Source organism: Arvicanthis niloticus, chromosome 2 (assembly GCF_011762505.2).
Source record: "Arvicanthis niloticus isolate mArvNil1 chromosome 2, mArvNil1.pat.X, whole genome shotgun sequence".
Taxonomy (NCBI): Eukaryota; Metazoa; Chordata; class Mammalia; order Rodentia; family Muridae; genus Arvicanthis; species Arvicanthis niloticus.
This window is the reverse complement of record NC_047659.1, coordinates 77,270,011-77,294,544: the sequence shown is the minus strand read 5'-3', so window position 1 is coordinate 77,294,544 and position 24,534 is coordinate 77,270,011. Positions and strand designations below refer to the sequence as shown.

Here is a 24,534-nt window from a genome sequence, read left to right as displayed (position 1 = left end):
CTTGCTGTGTAGGCCAGGCTGGCTTCCAGGTCAAGGTCCTGCCTCACCTTCTCACACACTCTATTATAGTTATTATAGTTCTCATTGACTTCTCAGCAAATGTGGAAGAGATCCAACAAAGGACTGTGGGCATTTGTCTGAAGGGTGGGATGAATGGATGTGAGTTAATCTCCTAATTAGCATATGATTTTATAAACATAGGAGTATAGAATTCTGTCTTTTAGTATAAGTGTGTGTAAAACCCTCTGGGGAGACAGCTTAATGGGTAAAAGCTCTTGTTATGCAGCCCCAACAACTTCAACCTTGATCCACATCACTCAGGAAAAAGCCAGGAATGGCCATTCATGCACCTGTAACCCCAGCACAGGTGGATTCTGGGAGTTTGCTGACCAGCCAGAATAACTAGAGCTATGAGTTTCAGGTTCAGTGAGAGATTCTGCCTCAGAGAGTAAAATGGAGCAGGATAGACCAGAACACCTAACATTCTCTTCTGGCCTCCTGATGGGTAGGTACACCAACACATGAGCACATGCAAAACACACATATGCACACACACACAAATACACACACTCAAACACATATTCACACACACCAAAAAGCACAGTATCTTATTATTAATAGGCCCTCTGTTGGATCCTAGCACTATAAAGAAAAAAGGAAGGGAAGAAAAATTAATAAAGAACCAACCTTTGGAAATAGAGTAGTCTCACCTGCTATTTACAGGGGGAAAAAAATCATCTAAAAAGATGGTCATCCTCTAATAATTTTTATGTTAATAATTTGGGGCATACACATCTCAAGTATTGTCTGGAATTGCCAACGTTTTTTTTTTTTTTTTAAAGAATTTATTTATTTATTTTATGTAAGTACGCTGTAGCTGTCTTCAGACACCCATATGAGGGCATCAGATCTCATTATGGATGGTTGTGAGCCACCATGTGGTTGCTGGGATTTGAACTCATGACCTCTGGAAGAGCAGTCAATGCTCTTAACCACTGAGCCATCTCACCAGCCCCTTGCCAACGTTTTCTAAGAGCCATTTTATGGATGCTACTTGTGGAGGCCGATCTGAAAGTCATCCAGGAGAGGCTGGTACAGTTTACCCATGTCAAGAGAATGATTTTCTTTTTCCTCCAGTTAAAACAGGAAGTTTCTGCATTATCTTTGTTGCATTTGAAATCTTTTTTTTCTTTTTCTTTTTTAGTCTTTGCATCAAAAGAAGCTGCAAACATCTTTATGCACCGCCGCCTCCTGTACAATAGGTTTGATTTAGAACTCTTCACGCCTGGGGACCTGGAGAGAGAGTGTTATGAGGAGGTCTGTAGTTATGAGGAAGCCAGAGAGATTTTGGGGGATGATGAAAATACGGTAAGTTGTCTAGTGATGTCAATCATCTGGAAAGTTACTTCATTGTACTTTGAGAAAACGGCATTAAATACATCATAGACCTGTGTGCTTTTTTTTTAAGATTTATTTTTTATTTTATTTATGAGTACAGTGTAGCTATCTTCAGACACACCAGAAGAGGGCATCGGATCCCATTACAGATGGTTGTAAGCCACCATGTGGTTGCCAGAAAATGAACTCGGGACCTCTGGAAGAGCAGTCAGTGCTCTCAACCACTGAACCATCTCTCTAGATCAATCTGTGTGCTTTAAATAAAATCAAAATTGTATGCCTATCACCTCTTCCATTTCTTAAAATGCTACGTAAGCCTCTTTAAAGTTGGCTTTGTATTTTTCATTAGCTAGGTTTATTGTAATTAGCAAATTGTGGGTTATACTGTAATTTTGTGTTTAATATTTAAATTTTTAAATCTATTTATTTACTTATTTATTTTGAGACATGGTCTCTTTGTATAACTCTGGATATCCTAGAGCTTCCTATGTAGACCAGCCTGGCCTCAAACTCACAGAGATCCTCCTGCCTCTGCCTTCAGAATGCTGGTGTTCAATGTTTATTATATTCAAAAATAGTCTCAGGGCAGGTGGATTTTAATTCAAGATGTTATTTGAAGATGGCTCAGAAGCTACAGCACTAGATAGATAGCACGTGCCCGTGGTTCCCACCCCCAGCAACATTACTAAGACATTATTGGAGTTAGTTCTTTGACTAGAAGCATCAATTACTTAAGACTCAGCACAGTTTTTTCTCTTAGTGATCTTACCTTTTTTCACTGCCCATATCTATAGTTCAGCTATTTATTGATAATCCCCTAAGTACATGCACTGAGGATGTTATGTGTTTTTTTTTTAAAAGATTTATTTCATTTATGTGTATATCTGTGTCTGTGTGAGCATGTGTATCCATGCACATATGTGTGCATATGGGTACCTGTATACACATGGCTAGAAGAGTGTCAGATTCCATGGGATTGGAGTTAAAGGTATTTAGGGGATGTGCTTCTTATTGTCTGAGTGCTGGGATCTAAACTCTGGTCCTCATGATTGTACTGCAAGCTCTCTCAACCACTAGCCTCTGGCACTGTGGATGTAAAGTGGGCCTTGATATCTAGGATTTCATGGATTGTCTTTATCATTTAAGTGAGGAATTTTTTTTTTTTGAGTTGGGGGTCTCAGTAAGTGGAGAGCCTCCTCCTGCCTCTGCCTCCTGAGTGCAGGAATTTAAAACATGTACCACTATACTTACCCTAAGGGGGGGGGCTATTTTAAAAATGAATTCCCATTTTCTTTTAATATATATGAGTGTTTTATCTGCATGTATATCTATGTTTGCTGGTGCCTGGAAACCAGATGAGGATTTCCCAGTTCCCAGTTATGGATGGTTGTGAGACACAATTCAAGATGTTATTTGAAGATGGCTCAGAAGCTACAGCACTAGATAGATAGCACATGCCCATGGTTTCTGGGAACTAAACCTGGGTCCTCTGCAAGAGCAACAAGTGCTCTTAATCCAGTGAGCCATCTCTTCAACTCCAAATGTTTTTAAAGTTCTCCACTAAAATATAATTAAAGCCTGCCTGTTAACCTAGGTAATATAGAAAACAGACAGGTAACATGGTGCCTGCAGTAATATGGAATCTTCTAGAGGAATGTTAAGTGCTGTGCTTTCTCTGTATGTAAATAATGCCAGGCCTGCTCTCCTTTCTCTAGCATTAGTCTTTGCTCTTTGCTGAATAAGAAGCTCCCTGGGGATCCTTCAATGGCATAGTGAGGGTCCCTAGTTATTCATTCTTCCATAATCCTTCCCAGCCACTCATTTCCTGCAAATATTTACTACTACATGTATCAAGGTGGGAAAACAAAGAATATTCTCTCTAGCCATGCCTGGGATTTAATGGTGTTTTTCATAATTAAGAAAAATAGATTTTCTAATTTAATCGTAGTTCCTCAAAAAAGAAAGCACCCAGAACTTAAACTGCCTCAGAGATAACTTTGCAAGTCAGTAAAGTGAACTATCCTAGCAGACCACATCCTCAGTGCAGAAAATCCTCCTCAACTTCCCCATTTGGTACCCTTGCTTCCTCTCAAATGTGACAGTCCCCTGTCTTAGAAAGAGCCCCAGCGGCATGGAGGCAGATGTTCACATGTCTCCACCAGTCAAAGATAGTTTTTACATCTAGGTTGGGTATTGAGTTAAGCTTCTGATTGAGCATTACCAAACTTATAAAGCCTTTGATTAACAGTTTAAAAAATTGTATAAAAGCAAAAAGGAAAGGGGGGGGGCATGGGACAGGGGTTTTCTAGGGAGGGGAAATGGGGAAAGAGGATGGCATCTTAAATGTAAATAAAATATAAAATAAAATAAAATAAAAAGAAAGAAAGAGCCCCAGCTGGGTCAGGGGAGACTAAAGGCATGGTAATGGAGAGCTGAAACTTGCAACAGTCTCTTCACCAGTTAACCAGACAGCAGAAAGGGCAGAATGAGTCACTCCCTTCAACTTGAATGGACTGGTATCCTACCTGTGTCACATGTCAAGAGCTTACCACCTCCAATCTAGGTCACTGGGAACAAAAGAAACCACGGTAAATTATAGAAACTTGAATTTTTCATCTTTTCTTCCTAGATCACATTTTGGCGGGATTATTCAATTAAAGGACCAACCACAGAATCAGGTAAGGCGAAGAACTGCAGACAAGTAATGTTTTCCTCACCTCTCCCCTTGGTAATCCATTTTAGTTTTGATGTTTGAGTTTGGCTATTGCTCAACATGCATACCAAGCGAGGACAGTTTCTCAATTATATGCTGGGCTGTGTGAGACAGAAGGCTACCTTCATCTGTTTACACACTGAAAATCAAGTTTGGTGAGATAGTCGAGAGGTGAGCTAATTCGCACAAAGGTGTTTTAAGCAGCTCGGCAAAGTTAGAACTTGCACAGAAATAGGGCTCTGTTAGTTATAAACTAGTATCACTTTTTCTTTTGTTACTATTACAAGTGAACAGAATACCTGTGATAAGGTTGGAGATAGGGCTGTGACTGCAGCTTCACACACACACACACACACACACACACACACACACACGCACGCACGCACGCACGCACGCACGCACGCACGCACGCACGCACACGCACACCTCAGCTGGTACAGTGCTTGCCTGAAGCCTCAGGTTTGAGCCTCAAAATGACATAAAACTGGATATGGTGGTGTACACCTGTAATCTCATTGGTTGCCTTCATGAGCTACATAGTGAAGCCTGGGCTCTAGAACACACCACTGACCTTGGGGACAGGGAGAAGAGGACGACCGAAGATCTATCTCAGCAGTAAGCTACATGACTAGCGTGTACAAAAGCGGGGGTTCAATCTTTGGTACTAAAAAGAAAAAGAAAAAAAAAAAAAATACAGGAGGAGAGTGTTACAAGTGAATAACTTCTGGAGAAAGGAAAGGCTTCATCTTATCTGTGTTGGTCACCTCACGCTGCCATCTTCTCTTTTTAATAACATGATATGGAACTGGACAGATGGTTCAGTGGTTAAGAGCACTGGTTGCTCTTCCAGAGGTCCTGAGTTCAGTTCCCAGCAACCACATGGTGGCTCACAACCATCTTTAGGGAGGTCTAATGCCCTCTTCAGGCAGGGAGATGTATATGAAGCAGAGCACACATACATTAAATAAATAAAATTTTAAAAAATGTTTGATACAGCCGGGCGGTGGTGGTGCATGCCTTTAATCCCAGCACTTGGGAGGCAGAGACAGGTGGATTTCTGAGTTCGAGGTCAGCCTGGTCTACAGAGTGAGTTCCAGGACAGCCAGGGCTATACAGAGAAACCCTGTCTCAAAAAACCAAAAAAAAAAAAAAAAAAAAAAAAAAAAAGTTTGATACATAATATTTGTATGTATTTATGGAATACAGTGTGGTATTTTAATGCCGGTATATGATGTGCAGTAATCAAATCAGGGCAATTAGCATATGTATCACATCAAACATCATTCATATGTGGTAACAATATTCAAAATCTTCTATTTTAAATATCCAGTAAGTTATCAACAATAGCTACCCCACCATGCTACAGAACAGTAGAACTTCCTGGTCCTATATGATTATCATTTTGTTCTTGCTAACCAGTAGCTGGGTTTTTTTGTTTTTTTTTTTAAATGCCTTTCACCTGTTTCCCCTTTTAGCCTCATTTTGGTCATTTATTTAATTAATCTTGCCCCTGATTCTTTCATTCATCTTAGATGGGCTCCTCCTGTCGGAGACTATTACAAAGTTGCCTAATAAATGTACTAAAATGTATTTAGCTGAGCAAAGTACATGTTTACCCCACTTACTGTTAGATATTATTCACATAGCATGACCTGTTTAAATAAACAAATGAATTAGGTATCTAAGAAATACCATTTAAGAGCTGGCAAAATGGCTCAGTGGGTAAAGATTCTTACCATGAAACCTGAGTTCACCTCTCAGGACTTACATGGTAGAAGGAGAAAAATCAACTCTCAAAAATTGTTCTCTGACATCCACACATGTGCCATTAAAGAGCACTATCATTTATATTTTTTCAGGTAGATTCTCCAGCACTCTAACACAAAGACTTTAAGATAAATCAGTATTGCCTGGCCTTTAATCCTAACAACACTCAGGCAGAAGCAAGTGGATCTGAGTTTGAGGCCAGCCTTGTCTACAGAGCGAGTTCCAGAAAAGCCAAGGCTACACAGAGAAATCCTGTCTCAAGAAACAAAAAACAAAACAAACAAGACAAAGAAAAGAAAGAAAGATAAATAAATTAGTTGTCAATGATGAGAATCTTCTCAATAATGTGTTAAATGTATTGAAAGTATGGATGATGCTATTAATTTATTTTAATATTTTTTAAAGATGTTAACAAAGAGAAAATTGATGTTTTGAGCCTTCTGACTGGATTAATTGTTGCTGGAGTGTTCTTGGTTGTTTTTGGCTTACTTGGCTACTACCTATGTGTCACCAAGTGTAACAGGCAGCCATATCCAAGGTAAGTCAAAATAGTAAATTCATTAATATGCATTCTGTATTGTTATTTTTAAATAGATCAGACAGCTTTTTGGTTTTGGGTCTTTACAATAATCTTAGATAATCAAGAGGATTGTATAGACAGTACAGAGGATTTTCATACACCCTTTGCTCAGTTTCTCCCATTATTTCTAAATATGTTACCATAGTAGATCTGTCAAAACTAAGCAAAGAGTGCCAGAGATATGGCTCAGTCAGTAAAGTCTATTCTGCACAAGCATAAGACCTAAGTTCAGATTACCAGCAACGAGAAAAGCTTAGTGTGGTACCATGAGCTTCAGCTTCAGGGAGATGGGGACAGAGACTTCTTAGGGCTTGCCAACCTGGCTTAATCAGCAAGTTCCAGTTCAGTGAGAGACCCTGTCTCAAAAATTCAGTGGAAAGTAACTCAGAAAAACACTTGATGTTGACCTCTGACCCACACACACACACACATTGTAACATTATCACTAACTAAACTAAATTGGTATTTTCCAGTTTCTGTTACTGTCCTCTTTACTCCAGGGCCAGTTAAGGCTCTACACTACACTTAGTGATGTCTTCCAAGACTCTAGGCTGACAGATGTTTCGTGTTTTAACACCCATATTAATAACCTGAAGGTGATATTACAAGGGTTTTAAAATGTATTTATTTATTCAGTGTGTATGTGGGCACCTGTGAGTCCTGACAGACATATGCTAATGATGCTATTTCTAAGAGCCTTCAGAAGAATACAAGATCTAGGCATAGCTGCTCATAGCTACAATCCCAGCACTTGGGAGGTACCAGAAAAGGATTCGAGCTCAATACCAATCTGGACTACATGCAGAAACCCATCTCAAAGATTTAAAGACTGGGGCTGTACCTCAGCAGTAGAGCACCTGCCTCTCCTTTCCACACCACTGTCCCATCTTTTTTTCAGAAACAGAAACTAACTTAATAGGTCTGTGTGGCAGAAACAATTTAATTCAGAGACTAGGGGTATGACTCAGTTGATAGAGGGTTTGCCTAGTGTGCCCTGGGTTCCATCCCCAGCACCACATACACCTGGTGTGGTGGCACAAGCCTACAAATGACCAGCACTGGGCGGGTGGAGGCAGGAGAATCAGAAGTTCAAGATAATCCTTGGCTGTGTAACAAAACTGGATACCAGTCTGGGACATATGACACCTTGTTTTAAGGGTAGGAGGTGGGTGGGAACCTATTATTGATACCTTAAAATTAGTAAAACAAAATTGTTACCAATTGCCGGGAGGTGGTGGCGCACGCCTTTAACCCCAGCACTTGGGAGGCAGAGGCAGGCGGATTTCTGAGTTCGAGGCCAGCCTGGTCTACAGAGTGAGTTCCAGGACAGCCAGGACTACACAGAGAAACCCTGTCTCGAAAAACCAAACAAATAAACAAAAAAATGTTACCAATTAAGGAGACATCATGCATTAACAGAGATTGATAAGGATTCATAGAAACCATAATTATTTGCACAACGATCTTGGTTAGGGTTTCTTCTGCAGGGATAAAACACCACGACCAAAAGCAACTTGAGGAAAAAAGGGTGTATTTGGCTTACAAATCCTGGGTCACAGTCTACTGAGGGAAACCAAGGCAAGGAACTGAAGCAGAGGCCATGGAAGAACCATGCTTACTGACTCGCCATGGCTTGCTCTGCCTGTTTTCTTGTAGCATCCAAGACCATCTACCTAGGGCTGGCACTACCTACAGTGGACTGGGCCCTCCTGTGTCAATCATTAGTCAAGAAAATGCCCCACAGACTTGCCTACTGATCAGTCTGATAGGGGCATTTTCTCAGCTGAGCTTCCATCTTCTCAGATGACTGTAGCTTGTGTTGAGTCGACAAAAACTAACCAGCACAGTTCCTGATCATCTTAATGATTCAGTGTGAAGACATTTTTAAAAAGAATACAAGGTGCTCAGGGAGCTGCTAATATCGATGCTTGTAGATCCTTGCTTACACTTTTAAGTCAGTGAAGAAGCCCACGTTGAGGACCACATATCCTTCTCCCACTGCTAGGAATTGAAACCAAGCCTCACACATGTGAAGCCAAGGCTCTACACTGACAACCATATCCCTAACCAGTTACAGATGGGAGACTTTCATTCACTTTAAAAGACAATTCAGGTCTAAATATAGATAATATTTAGATAATATTATAGATAATATAAATATAGATAATGTGTAGAGGAAGAATATTCAACTAGAAAGCAGAGGGCAAAGGTTCTCATGTTAATTCTGCTACTGTTTAATAACGGATCTTAAAGCAAATTCTCCCCTGCACCCTCTTTGATATTTGAGACATTATCTCACTAGGTTACCTATGCTGGCCTCAAACTCTGCATGTATCCCAGGTGGGCCTTGAATTAATAAACCCTGAATTCTGGAATTACAGACAATACCTCTAAGCCCCGCTAAATTCTACTAAATTATTTTTATTTTTGTGTATATGCTTATTTGCATGTATTTATGTGTACCACGTGTGTACAAGTGCCTGAGGATGCCCAAGGACACTGGATGGGGGGAACAGGGGTTATCGGCAGCTGTGAGCCTCCTGATGCGAGTGTTGGGAACCTCACCCCAGTGCTCTGCAGGAGCGGTGTGCTCTCTTAATGACTGAGCCATCTCTCCCGGTCCTTTTGTGAAGCTGATGGTCTCCTCTACCTTTACATAGGATTTGTGGCTCAGATTTATGTCCTCAGGCTTTAATAGCACCTGCTTGTCCGATGCCATCCCACTGGTCTGGTCAAGAATGATCGCTGATTGACTGACTGATTAAATGACTGAAACAGAGACTCAGGGGAAAAAAATTTTTTTTTCTCATCTCTGAAATTAATGAGAAAAAAAAAACCTGATTCTTCTTAAAATTTCATAATATCCTTTTCTTTGTCAGTTTTCTGACTTTGGTTGCTTGTCAGAATTATTACTTTAAAAGTTACTTATTGGAGCTGGACAGGTGGCTCAGCGATTAACAGCACTGGCTATTCTTCCAGAAGACTTGGGTTCAGTTCCCAGCACCCATATGGTAGTTCACAACCATCTGTAACTCCAGTTCCAAAAGATCTGATGTCCTCTCTGATTTCTGAGGGTACCAAGCACACACATGACAGACACATACATACACACACACACACAAATAAAAAATGTTTTTTAAAATGTTAACAAAGTAAAATTTAAGTAAATACACAAAAATTCTGGGATGAATGCCTTTAATCCTAATACTTGGGAGGCAGAGACAACTGGATCTTTGTGAATTCAAGGCTAGCCTGGTCTACATAGTGAATTCCAGGCCATCTATGGTTACATAGTGAGTCTCTGCCTCAGTCAATTAATAAATCAGTCTATCATTCCTGAGCAGATCAGTGAGATGGCCATATAATAAGCAGGGGCTGCAAAAGCCTAAAGACATAAATCTGGCCCACAAAACCTACATAAAGGTAGAAAGACCATCAACTTCACAAAGTTGATGGTCTTAAAATTAAAATAAAATAAAAATAATAAATACAGCACTGTGGAAGCAGAGGCAGGTGGGTCTCTTTGTTCAAGGCCAGCCTGGTCTACAGAGTGAGTTTCAGGAAAGCCAGGGCTATCACAGTGAGACCCTATCACAAATAAGTACATAAGTAAAAACTTTTTTTAAATCTCATAATTCTGTTTTAGAAATACCCACTGGACTGGAGAGATAACTCAGTAACGAGTTTGTTATAAAAGCATGAGAGTCTGAATTGGACCCCAGCACCCATGTAAAAAGTCAGGGTGTAGCCACAGGCTTTTGCACCCACCCCCAGAGACTTGGAGGCTTATTACTTATTAATAAATGCCTAGGCCTTAACCTAGGCTTGTTCTCTGACCAGCTTGTAATTTAAATATCCAGTTTATACTATTCTATGTCTGCCACATGGCTAGTTGCCGCTCCTCAGTTTCACACATCTGACTTCCTCTGGATGGCAAATCTCCTGCTCCTGACTCTTTCACAGAGTTCGTCTCTCTCTGCTACGTGTACTACCTTCTAATCGTGCCTCAGTTTATTGGCTATCAGATTTTAATTTTGACCAGTCTGAAGGTTCTATAGGCAGGCAAGGAAGGACAGAGATGTGGCCGGGGCTATACAGAGAGACCCTGTCTTAAACAAATTAAACAAAAATATCCCGCTGGGCAGTGGTTGTGCACACCTTTGATCCTAGTACTTGGGAGGCAGAGGCAGGCGGATTTCTGAGTTCAAGGCCAGCCTGGTCTACAGAGTGAGTTCTAGGACAGCCAGGGCTACACAGAGAAACCCTGTCTCAAAAAAACAAAACAACAACAACAAAAAATCCCAAAATGGATGACTCCAGAGAAACAACATCCAAGTTGTCCTCTGGTCTCCACACATATATGCACATTTGCATGCACACATACACACACACAAGTGAAAAAGAAAAAAGAAATTATTATTATGGATTTGGTGTGCATACTTTATGTTCTCATTTGCAACTTAATTTTGTTATTTAAAATAATACAATTGAAATGCATTTCTATAATACTGTTGTATGTAAAACAAAATCTCTACTCTTTATTTGTAAGTAGGTTGTTCAAGTTCAGAATTTATCTCACTCACATGACTTTACAATCATCATCTCCAGTTCCATATCTGTGAACCCAGCCACTCCCTATCTCCTGCTCAAGTCCCCAGGTCAATTCATCAAGTCCTACCTTCCACCTCTGTGAATTTTACTCCTGTGACCTCACACAAGTGCAGTCACACAGTGTTAGTCTGACTGGTTAAGCTGGTTCGGCATTTTCAAAGCACTGAGCATCTCCCTGTAAACTTGCATTCACCACTTGATTTATATATTCTGGTGCATTACTCTAAGATGTGATTCCTTCCTTAAACAACAGCAGTCTTAGACCAGTGCTTGTTTCGGAAGGACACTAAAGCGTATTATTCCAGTCCTAGATAGGACATGAAAGCATAAGCACTGGAATGCCAATGTTAAGAGTTGAGTGTATAGTTGACTAGAACTTTGTTTTTTGGATGTGTTACTTCCATGTCATCAAAGCCACTGTGCTGCATGGTTCCACTGGAGCAGCATTACACAAATACGAGTGAATGGTGCTGTTTGGTACTGTTCAGTATGGCAGCCGGATGATTGGTATATAGCACTGAATAAGTATTAGCTATTGTTATTACCATTCATTTGCCAACTCAGGTTGTTCTAAAGTTGAGAAACAATGTTCTTATCTTCCCAGGTAGTCTTTGTGCTTTTTTAAAAAATAGCTTCCAGACCAGGTATACAGCTCAATGGTAAAACACCTGGATAACACTTGTGAGCCCTGGGTTCAATTCCCAGGATATAAATAAATAAGTAAGCAAGCAAATAAATAAATGAATAGTCCTTAAAGCCCTGAGTTCAATTCCCAGCACCACAGAACAACCAAACACAAAACCAGTTCAGAACTTAGACTGATTGTAGATTTACCCAGCATTCATATGTTCATATGAAGTTAAAATTGAGATACATCATAAATAAGTTCTTTTTAGACTCAGCAGAAAACAAAATATTGACTAATGAATCTGCCTCAGTCCCTGTGTAACTAACTTCAGCCCTGCTGGTCACGAGCCATGTGCTGCTATCACTAGTGTCCACCTCTGATCAATGCTTTCTGCAGTTTTCAAAAGTGAAGGAGACCTCTTCAAAGAAGACATGGAGTGATTACTATTTGGTTAAGGTTAAGGCAAGAGAGAGATGAGAGAGTCCAAATTTAGACATATGAAAGGACTGGGTAATTTCAGCTTGGGAAAGATGGTGACAGGTGAACCCTCCGTGTAGCAAGAGGAATTAAAAGAAGGCTTCTTTTTTGGCAACTGCTTTTGAGACCGCAGTAATCTGTTGCATCCTGGGAGCACAGTGCTTGAATAATACATGGTGGAGCAGGAAGAACCTGTAGGGTAGAGGAGCATCCATCGAGGTGCTAGTGTGGGATTCCCAGGGGAGGTCAGGAGTCTGGACTTGTTCTCTGAGAGAAAAGAAGCTGTGAGACTCCGTGGCTGGTAGAAAGCTGGAGGAGATGCAGGGAGAATGTGAGTTCTGACTGGACTTCTGGCTGAAGGACCACATATGAAAACTCAGGGGGAAAATGAAATTCGGATTTGGCAGAATAAAATAATATTTTATAGCAAAGATTTTAAAGATAGCTCAAGAGGGCTTGAAGAGCAAAACAGTTTTTTGTTGTTGTTGTTATTGTTGTTTTTTGTTTTTTTTTTTTAAAAGGTAGTTGTCAACAAGGGACAACCTATAAAAAGATGCTTGAGCTGATGTTTCTCCACAGGGGACAGACAAACGTGCAACAAACACCTGAAATGACATAGAGCATGTTGGAATTGCACATGCCTGTGCTATTGTGTCTGGGAATCCAAACTCAAGTTATCGGTGTTTCAAGACAATCTGGCACTAACTAAACCAACTCCCCAGACCTAAGTTAACTGTCCCTTAGTGGGAAAAATACTATAGACATGGGTTAGAGATTAATCAAAAATGTCTCTGAATCTTAATTCTTTTATTACCCTTAACTATAGGATGTTAATTTATGCATTGATACTTTTTAGTCAGCCAACTTCACAGTCTAAACAGCTCAATTTACTAACATTAAATTGTAGTTTGTAGACAAGCAAGATGGCTCAGTAGGTAAAAGCACTTGCCACTAATCCTGACGGCCCAAGTTCAGGCCCAAGTTGGGATTTACATGATAGGAGAAGAGAACTGAATGAGAAAGTTGTCCTCGGATTTCCACAAGTGTGAAGGGTGTGTGCGTGTGCATGTGCGTGTGTGCACAATTCACAGGGAAGAATGGAAAGGCATACGTTGAGAACATCAGACCCACATGGTGTTTTAACTTTCACTAGCTGATAAGGTTTTATGAAACAATTTGTTGGGTGTAGTCGTACAAACCTGCAATTCTAGTACTGGGCAGGGGAATTGCCAGTTTAAGACGAGCTACAATACTGAATTCAAGGCAAGCTCAGCAAGCTGGAAGGGAGACCCTGTCCCCTCAGAATTTTAAAATGACTAGAGATGGCAGCTCAATGGCATAGTACTTATCTAGTAGCATGCCCAGGACTCTGGGTTCAATCCCAATATAAAGAGAAGACAGAAGAGGAGGTTAGACTTGAACAAAACCTTTTTCAGTGCTGAGAGTCGAACCCAGATCTTTACACACACTAGACTACTGTTTTAGTCTGTACTTGGCCAAGAAGTACAGAATGACAGCTTTTCCACAATGGAACAATGCCGGTCAAAGGCACAGAGAAGCAGACTGGGGGTGTAGCTCACTTGATAGGTCTCTTGCCTAAGCATTCATAAAGTCAATTGTTCAAACCCTGGGGCTGCATACAGAGCATGGTAGTACATGCCTATAATCTCAGTGCTCAGGAGGTAAAGGCAGGAGTTCGAGGTCATCCTTAACACATAGTGAGTTTGAGGCCAGCTTGAGCTACAGTAGGTCCTGTTTCAGGAAAAGGGATGGGGGGGGGGGGAGAGAAGAAGGGAGGGGAGAATAAAAGAGAGAAAAAGGGAGACTGAGAATTCTACTTAACAGAGAAGAAAGCTATGAAAAAATATGGTGAGGCCAGAATAAAGGAGACTTTGAGAGGAGGGTTCAGGAATTCCATAACCATGGAAAGCAAGCCACTTCTATATTGCAAGACAGAAAAGCTGCTTGGGAAGAGTTAAAGGTCAACCAGGCAACATGGCTGCAGAGACTACCTCTGTGGCATTTGTTTCCTTGGCTTGGTGTCTTGTCACCTCACAAAGCCTGGATTTGATTTCAGGAGCAAGGAAAAACAGGATTCGCTCTGCTGGAAGCCTTACATCAAACATCCTACTCAGTCCACCCCAACTCTGTGGAGGTAGCTTTATTATCCCCATTTTAGAGAGAAGGAAACTGAGTCAGGGAGCTTGACTTTGATCAGGGATGAATGAATATAGTTTCAGCACCACATCTGACCCGAGACTTCAAAGCTCTTAGACCTTCTATTATACCAAGTAGTAGAAAGACTACTTTGGGCTCCCTTGTGTAAAGTAAACCCACTGTGACATTAATGAATTGGGTTCTACATTTATCAAAAATAGTTGGGTTTTTTGGTTTTTTGGTTTGGAGTATTTTGTTTGTTTTGGGGTTTTGGTTTGTTTTCAAGGCAGGGTTACTCTGTTACTTAATTTGTAGGCTGATCTCAAACTCAGAGATCCTCCTGCCTCTGCCTCCCAAGTGCTAGGATTAAAAGCTTTTAATGCCATGCCCAACTGGATTTTTTTTTTTTTTAATTAAATAAGACAAGGCCTCATGCATACAAGGCTGGACTTGAATTTGCTATATAGCCAAGGATGGCCCCAGCTTCTATCTTCCAAATGTTAAGGCCACTATGCTCAGTTTAGGATTTGTATCCCCTGAACTCCCACACCATCCCTCTGTGTGTGTGTGTGTGTGTGTGTGTGTGTGTGTGTGTGTTTGGAGGGGTAGTTACATGGATATGTGTGTTGCTTCGCTCTCATGTGTAGAGGCCACAGGTCAATGTCAGATGGCTTTCTCAGTGCTTCTCTGCCTTATTTTTTTTGACACAGATCTCTTGCTAAAAATGGGCTATAGGGAGACTTGTCTCAAACAGTCAAACAAAAATTTCTAAACTGGGACTGGGAAAATGGGTCAGTCAGTGGAGGAAGGTTTGCCATGAGAGCGCATGCGCCCAGCGTTGCACATACATACATACATACATACATATATACATACATACATACAGGCAAGGCAGTCATACACATTAGATAAATATAAATAAATGTATTTAAAAGTTGAACATGGTAGTGCATGTTTGTAACTGTGCTGAGGAAGTAGAGACACTGGATCCTGGGTACAGTCCAACTGAAATGGTGAGTTTTGTTTTCCTTTTCTTTTTACTTGAGACAGTGTTTCTCTTTGTGGCCCTGGTACCCTGGAACTCTGTAGACCAGGCTGGCCTTGAACTCACAGAGATACATCTGCCTCTGCCTCTGTAATGGTGTGCCTGGTGAGGTTTTGATTGATTGATTGATTGATTGATTGAGGCTTTCCAGACAGGGTTTTTCTGTGTAGCCCTGGCTGTCCTAGAACTCACTCTATACACTAGGCTAGCCTTGAATTTAAAGATCTGACTACCTCTGCCTCCTGAGTGCTGGGATTAAAGGCATGTGCCACCATAGCATGGCTTCTAGAATTTTTTAATGTCATTATGTTAACCAAGAAATTCACCTCTCTTAAACCTGAATGTCATCTCTCTGTTTAGCTCTTCAGCCGTCTACACAAGAACGGCCAGATACACACCCTCCATCAATTTCAGAACACCTGAGGAAGCTGTCTTGTCTCCATCACCATCTTCAGAGGACGGCGCAGGACTACCTTCCTATGAACAGGCAGTAGCACTGACCAGAAAGCACAGTGTCTCACCACCACCTCCCTACCCTGGGCCTGCAAAGGGATTTAGGGTATTTAAAAAGTCTATGTCACTCCCGTCTCACTAAGCCTACCTGGCTGCCTTGCTGGAAGACATTCGTTTGTGTGCTTGAATACTTTGCTCTCCCTGAAAAAGAAAAATAAGATTTGCTTGTTCAGCTTTTTATGACACACCACAAGGAATAAAGGAATGGTACATACAGAACAGAGTTCACCGAAGCTCTGCTTTCATCTCGGACCTGAGCTGGCTTGCTATCATCTTGGTAAGAAACTTACTTCAACTCCATTACCTTGAAGTTAAGAAGAAAGTGCCTTTTGCAATGTATACTGTACTGGTTCAGAAATATTTGCTGTAGCTGGATAATGTGGTGTGTGCCTGCTAACACTCAGGAGGCTCAGAGGGGAGGGATGAGAGTTCAAGGCCAGCCTGGGCTCTGTCAAGCCCTGTCTCAAAACACAGTTTGTTATTAATAGAATAATTAGAATTAGCCAACCAGGAACTGTCAATCTTAGATCATGAGACTGGATCTTCTCTTCCTTAGGATTTCTTTTTGGTTGAAAATACTTCATAGACTTCCATGGTTCACTGTAAGTCTGTGGCCTTGATAAAGTCACTTGGGCTTCTGTTCTTATTAGTGCAGAGCATTCATTCAATTTGCAGGTCTTAGTTTTTCACTCACTATCAATCACAGTTCAATGGTGTCAAGAGGTTTTGTTTGTTTGTTTTTGTTTTTTAAGAATTACTATTCATGGACTAAGGGGATACCTCACATGGAAAGTACCCGTCATACAAATATAAGAACCTGAGTTCAATCCTCATTAACCATGTTTGAAACAAACAACAACAAACAAAACGAGCAAACAAACAAAACAAATTTGAGTACTTGGGTGCACACCTGTAATCTCAGCACTGTAGGAGGGCTCAGGAGGACGCCTGAGCTTGGTGGCTAGCCACAGGAACTGAATCAGGAACCTCTAAATTCAGTGAAAGTCTGTCTCAAAAATTAAGGTAGAGCCAGTGAGGTGGGTGAATGCCTTTAATCCCAGCACTCGAGAGGCAGAGATCTCTGTGAGTTCAAGGCCAGCCTGTTCTACTTTGTGAGTTCTAGGACAGCTACAAAGCTTGCTTCAGAAACAAACAAACAAACAAACAAACAAACCCAAAAAACAAGGCTGGGAGGTAGTGATACATGCCTTTAATCCAAGCACTCAGAAGGCAGAGGCAGAAGGATCTCTGTGAGTTCAAAGCAAGCTTGGTCTACAGAGCTAGTTCCCGGACAGCCAGGGCTACACAAAGAAACCCTGTCTCAAAAAAAAACATTAAAAATAAATGGAGGTGGAAAGCAATTGAAGAAGATACCAAATATTAACTTCTGGCCTCTACATGCACAAGCTTGCATGCGTGTGCATACACACACATACAGTATTGAGCTAGAAGTTTAGTAATAGAATGGTAGAGGCAAGTAGCTGAACATTTGCTTCATATGTATGAGGCCCCAGGTTTGAAGTCACCAGCAGTATCAACTAAAGTCACCAGAAAGCCTTTGCATCTTATGTGCATGGGTGGGGTTTTTTGATCTGTTTGTTGGTGTGTGTGTGTGTGTGTGTGTGTGGGCGCGCGCGTGTGCACGCATGCCATGCACTGGAGATTTAACCAAAGTATCATATATGCTAAGCACGTGCTGTACAATTAAGCTAAACTCTCAGTCTCCCTTGTTTCTCGTAGTACATCTTAACATACAGAAGACACATCATAGTTTTAACAGATACTTGTCATAATCATATAAATGACCAGTTCTTCTTAAGAATGTAGAAGAAGAGCTCAATGAAAAAGCCCAGGCTCAGCATATGTGCAAGAACCTGGGTTAGATCCCCAGCAACAAAAATGTAGCAGAATATGACTGGCAAGTGTGGAGCGAATACTCACTAACTTATGTGCTTGTATGTTTGAGTTTCCTTGCCCGTTAGCAGTCAAAGCCATACTTTTGAAAATTCAACTGAAAAAGAAAATGTTAAGGGTTTTCTTCGTCTGTTTCTGCCAGACATTTCCCTATTCTTTAAGAGCCTTTATCAATTGTTACTGTGTTCTATAATGTTTATAGGCTTGAGATCGCAATCCTGCTTGCATCTGATGATTCCATCCAAATTAAACATCTAGAAAGTCTACATTGTATTGCAGTGTGTGTGGATGTGAGTGTATGAGTCTTTCTTTTATGGCATTGTAATCTGCTGGACCTGGTATAACATACCAGCAGTTATAACATACCAGCAGTCTCAGTGCTTAGGAGGCAGCGGCATGAGGATCATAAGTTTGAGGCCAGTTGGGCTACCTACTTAGTTCAAGGGGTCATCTAGAATAATTAGTGAGATCTTGTCTCAGATAAAACAAAACATAAGACAGCATCATCTTCACGAAGGCAGATAAAAGGAAGACATTAGTTGTTAGAGACTGGCAAAGCTTTACCCTTTTACATCTTTAGCCTTGTTGGCTGCTTGTCACAAATAGATCATCTACCAACACTTCTATGTAATTAGAAGCATTTTTAAGCCACTCATATCACCCCTAAATTTCTGTTGTTCTTTATATCTTCTCTCCACTGCATCTGTTCCATTATAACTATATGCTTTGCATGTATCTTAATTCTCTTTTCAAAAGGTTACTAGAACTGACTGCTTGCTTTGTAATAATCAGAGTTACAGCATGACTTGCCTAAACTGCACTAGGTTGGTAAGAGCTGGGTTTGCAATGAGTGAGTCCATATATCTAATCCCATCTCATACGTCACAGAATTTTTTTAAAGAATTATTCATTTATTTTATGTATATGAGAGTATACTATAGCCTTCTTCAGACATACTAGAAGAGGGCATAGGATCCTATTACAGATGGTTGTGAGCCACCATGTTACTGGGAATTGAACTCAGGACCTCTGGAGGAGCAGTCAATGCTCTTAACCACTGAGCTATCTCTCCAGCCCATCATACTTTACAGAATTATATTTAGGACAAGTAGCGATATTTTAAAAATGGGAGGGATGGAAAAAAAAAAAAACATATGCTGCTCTTCCAAGGGACCCATTTGTACCCAAGCACTCACACTGGGCTCCTCACAACCACCTATAACTCCATTCCAGGGGATCCAATGCCTCCTTCTGGTCTTTGCAGACACCTACATTCATGTGGCATACACACACACATACACACACACACAAATTAAAAACATAGTTTTTACTTTTTATTTTGTTTTATTCTGTTTTTTTTTTTAATTTTTTTATTTGAAGATTTATTTATCCTAAATATGGGATCCAGATGATTTCCTCATCTACAATATTTTCTCTGTGTGTTTAATATTTTGCATTTATTCTTTACTGAAGAAAATTTAAACATGATGTCTGTAGATATATCATACAAGAAAAATTGAAAATGTAGACAAAGAAAAGTTAACAGTGTGAAGACAGACCCAGATTCTCTGCTCATAGTCAAGAGCCCAGTTTAAAATTGACCTCTGAATGAACTCAACTACTGGAAAAATATATTTTGTTTTTGTTTTTTTTTTTTAAAGCAGGGTTTCTCCCTGCAACCCTGGTTGTCCTGGAGCTCACTTTATAAACCAGGGTGGCCTTAAACTCAGAGATCCTCGTGTCCTGCCTCCCAAGTGCTAGATTAAATGTATGCACCACCGCACCTGGCTTTAAAATATATATACACACACATATAGTATGTCTTCTTTTAAATTTACAGTGCTGGGGACCAGAGCTAGGGCCTTGCTCTACCACTGGGCTACACACACTTCCATACCCCTATCTTTTACCGGATTCTAATTTGGAATGTTGTATTGACTCTCTGAGTCTAAACCACAAAGTTAGCTTCAGGACCTGTGACAACATCCCATTGTCCCACTAGCAACCTTACCTTGGTCATCTACCCTAACTTGAAGGGATCTCAAGTCCACCACTAAAACTGTGAAGTTGCTGGCACCAGTGTTGGTGTTGTGATACTTTGAACACAAAAAGAAAACTATAAATAGAACCATTGTGAACAAGCACCTGGAAACTGAAGGGAATCTCTCGGTGTAAAACCACTGACTGGATTCTGTTTTGCTAACCTTTTTCTTACCTGGGGTGTTTTGGGTGCTGAATTGTTTCAGGTGATTACTGTAGGGCTTTTGAGTTTGTTGTTTTGTTTTTGCTTCTTCTCTGGAGGATAGATTGGTGCTAAACATTAAATCTGTTTTCATGTAGGTTTTATACATGACTACACCAGTTTTTCTTTCTGTTATGTTACGTTATGATTGGGAAATGAATGGAATATGGCTCTAATAAGATTTGAAAGAAAAAAAGGCATGGTTATAAAACTCTGCATTTGGTAGGACAAAAAAGAGCACAAGCTTCAGCTGTGGGAGTTTTGCACCTGTTAATAATATGCTCAGGAAAGCGGGAGGGAAGCCTAAGAGCGATTCACAGCTGCAGACGAGCATGGTCTTCTATTTGCCCCCAGACTTTTCTCTTTTGTGTGATGGTGTTGGTGCATCAAACATGTATGAGCCAGACAAGCACTGGAGCATCGAGTTGTATTAACGTCCTCTTTCCCTTGTGTTAGTCCTCAAATTTCTAATCAGATTTTTTTCTATTCTCAGATCATTTATTTGTGTGTATACTCCTCCTAAGTGTACAAGAGAATTTTAATGTTAAAGGTAAACTTGTGTTTAGCAAAAGCTCATATTATTCATAACATTTTTGCTTTAATTAAATGTGAGTTAAATTTTACTAGTTGTTTGATCTGAAATGTTATGTATAACACATATAGTATTAGAGGAATGTCTAGATTTTTGGAGACAGGTAAGATAGCATATGACTAGAATACCAGGAAACCCAGACAGATTCAAGGTCAGCCTTGGCTACAGGTTAAGACCCTGTCTCATAAACAAACAAAAAGAAGAAGAAGAAGAAGAAGAAGAAGAAGAAGAAGAAGAAGAAGAAGAAGAAGAAGAAGAAGAAGAAGAAGAAAGAAAAAAGAAAGAAAGAAAGAAAGAAAGAAAGAGAGAGAGTAGGTGAGGGAAAGAAAGAAACAAAGAAAACCAAAACTAAACAAACAAAATATTACATTGGGTTGAACAGTGGTAAAATGCACACTTAGCTTACACAGGCACCTAGGTTTGATCCCCAACACCAAGTGAGAAGTTTAAATAATGTGCTGAAGAGATAGCTCAGTGGGTAAAGGTATCTTTTTCCAAAACTGACTACCCAGGTCTCACACAGTTGAAGGAGAGAACTTATTCCTGCAAACTGGTCTCTGGTGACTTCCACATGTGTGCAGTGGCACATATCCCAATAAGTAAATAAATGCAATTAATTTTTTTTAATTAAAATAAGATAAAAATACAAGTCATTACCTTTTGTAGATACTGTCTTTGGTCATCTAAAACGTGTACGCTATATGTTGGTGCCTTCAATCTGATGGATTGTATTTCTTCCATGTTTTGGGTTTACAAACCTTTCCGTAACCGTTTGAAGTTAACCAGTACAAATGTATCAGTATTTGTATTATCTGGAAAAAACAACCCGTTTTTTAATGCATAGCCTTCCTAAAACATAACTGTGTTTTATTTTAATGAACTTATTACATTTACCTTTTATATATGTGAATAAACTTTATATTAAGTAATATTTATTGCTGATTTTGTAATGATATTATGCAAGTTAAACCTGAACATCTAATTTCATGTCTTCAAAATAATGTTTATAGCACATGTATCTTTCATTTGGCTGGGCCAGCAGCCTATTTAACAACTGAGCTATAGTTGTGTGGGTGTTATTGTTTAATAAAGTTTTAATATCTAATATATAATTTGAAGTAAACATATTTATTACTCCTTCAAACTAAATGTATGTGTGCTGGGATGTAGCCTAGCATGCATGAAACCCTACACTTGACCTTTAACTCAGCCCCAAACCAAAGCACACTTCTCTGTACTGCTTAATAGTCAGCTCAGCACTAAATAACATTTCTGTCTTAGTTAGGGTTTTATTGCTGTGAACAGACACTATGACCAAGGCAACTCTTCTAAAAGGAAGCATTTAATTGGGACTGGCTTACAGTTTCAGAGGTTCAGTCCATTGTCATCATGGCACGAAGCATGGCAGCGTGCAGGCAGACATGGTGCTGGAGGAGTTGAGAGCTCTACATCTTGATCTTTAGGCAGCCAGGAGGCTGTCTTATTCATTGCCTGACCATCGGAGTCTTTAAAGCTGACCCCCACAGTGACACACTTCCTCCGACAAAGCCACACCTCCTTCAATAGGCCACACCTCCTAATAGTGCCATTTCCTATGGCCAAGCACTGAAATACATGAATCTATGGGGGCCAAACCTATTCAAACCACCACAATATATCCATTAACCCTGTAAAGAACATCATGTCTGCTTTCAGATTTGGGAATTGTGAATAAAGACACTTTAAATAGCCATTTGTAGGTTTTTATGTGGACATGAGTGTACTTGTGACTTAACCAGGCCAACAACTGCTGTTTTTTTTTTTTTTTTTTTTTTTTGTTTTTTTGGAGACAGGGTTTCTCTGTGTAGCTCTGGCTGTCCTGGAACTCACTTTGTAGACCAGGCTGGCCTCAAACTCAGAAATCTGCCTGCCTCTGCCTCCCAAGTGCTGGGATTAAAGGCGTGCGCCACCACCACCGGCGACAACTGCTATTTTATAATTTTTCTGCTCTATTGGTTACATAGTAATATCCCATTGTGGCTAATAATGTATACCTAAGGTTTGTTCATGTTTTCTCATGACTTGATAACTCATTTCTTTTGAGCATTAAATAAATATTCTATGTTTGGCCAGCCCTGGCCTACTTAGTGAGTTCCAGAAGAGCCAGGGCAATGTAGGGAGACCCTGTTTCAAAAGAAAAAAAAAAATGTGTTGTCTGAGTATACCAGTTTACTTACTTGTATTTATTACTTTTCTCCCAGTTGAAAAATAAGTCCCAACAAAAGAAACTTAAGGAAGGAAATGTTTATTTGGGCTCCCAGTTGGAGGATACAGTCAGTCCATCATGGTGGAGAAGACATGGTGGAGAGCACGAGGTAGTTGGTCACATTGAGTCTGTAGTCAGAACATACAGATGAATGCTGCTGTACTGTTAACATCTCCCACTGGGTCTAAGCCCCTGGGGTAGTGTTGTAACTTTTAGGACAGGTCTTCCCTCCTCAGTTATGCCTGCCTAGAAACTTATTCACAAATATGACTAGGAGTTTGTCTCTTGGGTGATTCTATATCTTGCTAAGTTAGCCATGGAATTACCCAGTCACTTTCTTGATTCCTTCCAAGGTTAAAGATAAGAGCATCACTTTTGAAACCTCAAAGTCCAAGTTTAGTAACATACTTCCTCCAACAAGGCCACACCTACTCCAACAATGCTATACCTTCTAATCCTTCTCAAATAGCGCCATTCTCTGGTGATTAAGCATACAAATAGATGAGCCTATGGAGCCATTCTTATTCAATCTCCCACAAACATTTTTATACATTTATTTTGACTCGATTTTTGTTTCTGTGTTCAACCCAGAGCCAGTAGAAGATTCAGCAACTGCTTAGACTTGGGGTAAAGCCACCTACAAAAGACATACAGTTAAATTAGACAATTTAATTCTTTAAACCTCAAGCAATAGTACAAACCATGCTTCTCCGGAAGCAGGAACCCAAGAGAAGGATTTGGGTGTAGGTAGTTTATTTGGGAAGGAACATGGGTAAGCAGGGGGAAAAACAGGGAAGAAGGATCAAAGTATACATAGTTGAAGTCACTGATGTAACCAACACAGTCCCCCTAACATCAGAACCACTGAGAAGGTGGCAAAGTGCCTTCTATAACAGTCCATCTGGATCTGAGAGCCTGGCACATTTATTTATTGATCACCCTTCAGTGATAGTCTCTCCTGATAGAGAAACACAGAGACTCCCTAGGAGCTCTAGTGGTGTCCAAAACATCAGAAAGACACACTTTACAGATTGGGGTAGAAGCCTGTGAGCATAAAGTAAGGGGTCTGCTTCTAAAGGTACTGACCTACAACCTCTCCGGTTTGGTTTTGTTTGTTTGTTGGTGTGTGTGTGTACATACACATGCACACATGTGTATATATGCATATGGAAGAGTTCAGTTCTGTTGGGGTGCACTAAGTGAAGGTCATTGTGTTATTCAATTGTTAATTCTGTACCAGCAGAGAGCTGAGCACAGGGTGGATTGTGGTATTGTTATGCTTATGCTTCATTACCTGCCTCAGCAATTTGTAAACATGTACCTTCCTTACTCTCTAATTGGCTTAATAAAGATTTAACTGGACAGGAAAGGGAAGACAGGACTTCCACTCTGAGATGGGTTCTCTGGGAGAAGAATCAGAAGTGGGAAGATTTGCCAGTGGGACATGGAGGAGGTTGGGCATACTTGGGAGGGAGAGAGGTAAGTGAGATTGACAAAAATATTAGGGTTAATTAAGCTAGATGAGCAAGCTGGGAGGTAGCCCAAGCTACAATAAAATTAATGAGTCTGGCGGGTCCAAGAAACCCTGCTGTACTGGAGCCTTCCTTTAAACAAAAAACAAAAAAAAACAAAAAAAACAAACAAACAAAAAA

At 40.3% G+C, this 24,534-nt stretch overlaps 1 protein-coding gene across 2 annotated transcripts in view; it reads left to right on the top strand.

Moving 5' to 3' along the window:
- Nucleotides 1-21,749, top strand: part of Prrg4 (proline rich and Gla domain 4) — a 28,854-nt gene extending 7,105 nt beyond the window's left edge. For both annotated transcript variants that reach the window (XM_034496823.2, XM_034496824.2), the window contains exons 3-6: nt 1,205-1,368; nt 4,028-4,076; nt 6,284-6,416; nt 15,737-21,749. In XM_034496823.2, coding sequence (XP_034352714.1) covers nt 1,205-1,368; nt 4,028-4,076; nt 6,284-6,416; nt 15,737-15,971 — 581 coding nt within the window. In that variant the 3' untranslated portion in view covers nt 15,972-21,749. The remainder of the gene's footprint in view (nt 1-1,204; nt 1,369-4,027; nt 4,077-6,283; nt 6,417-15,736) is intronic.
- Nucleotides 21,750-24,534: the final 2,785 nt, after the last annotated feature.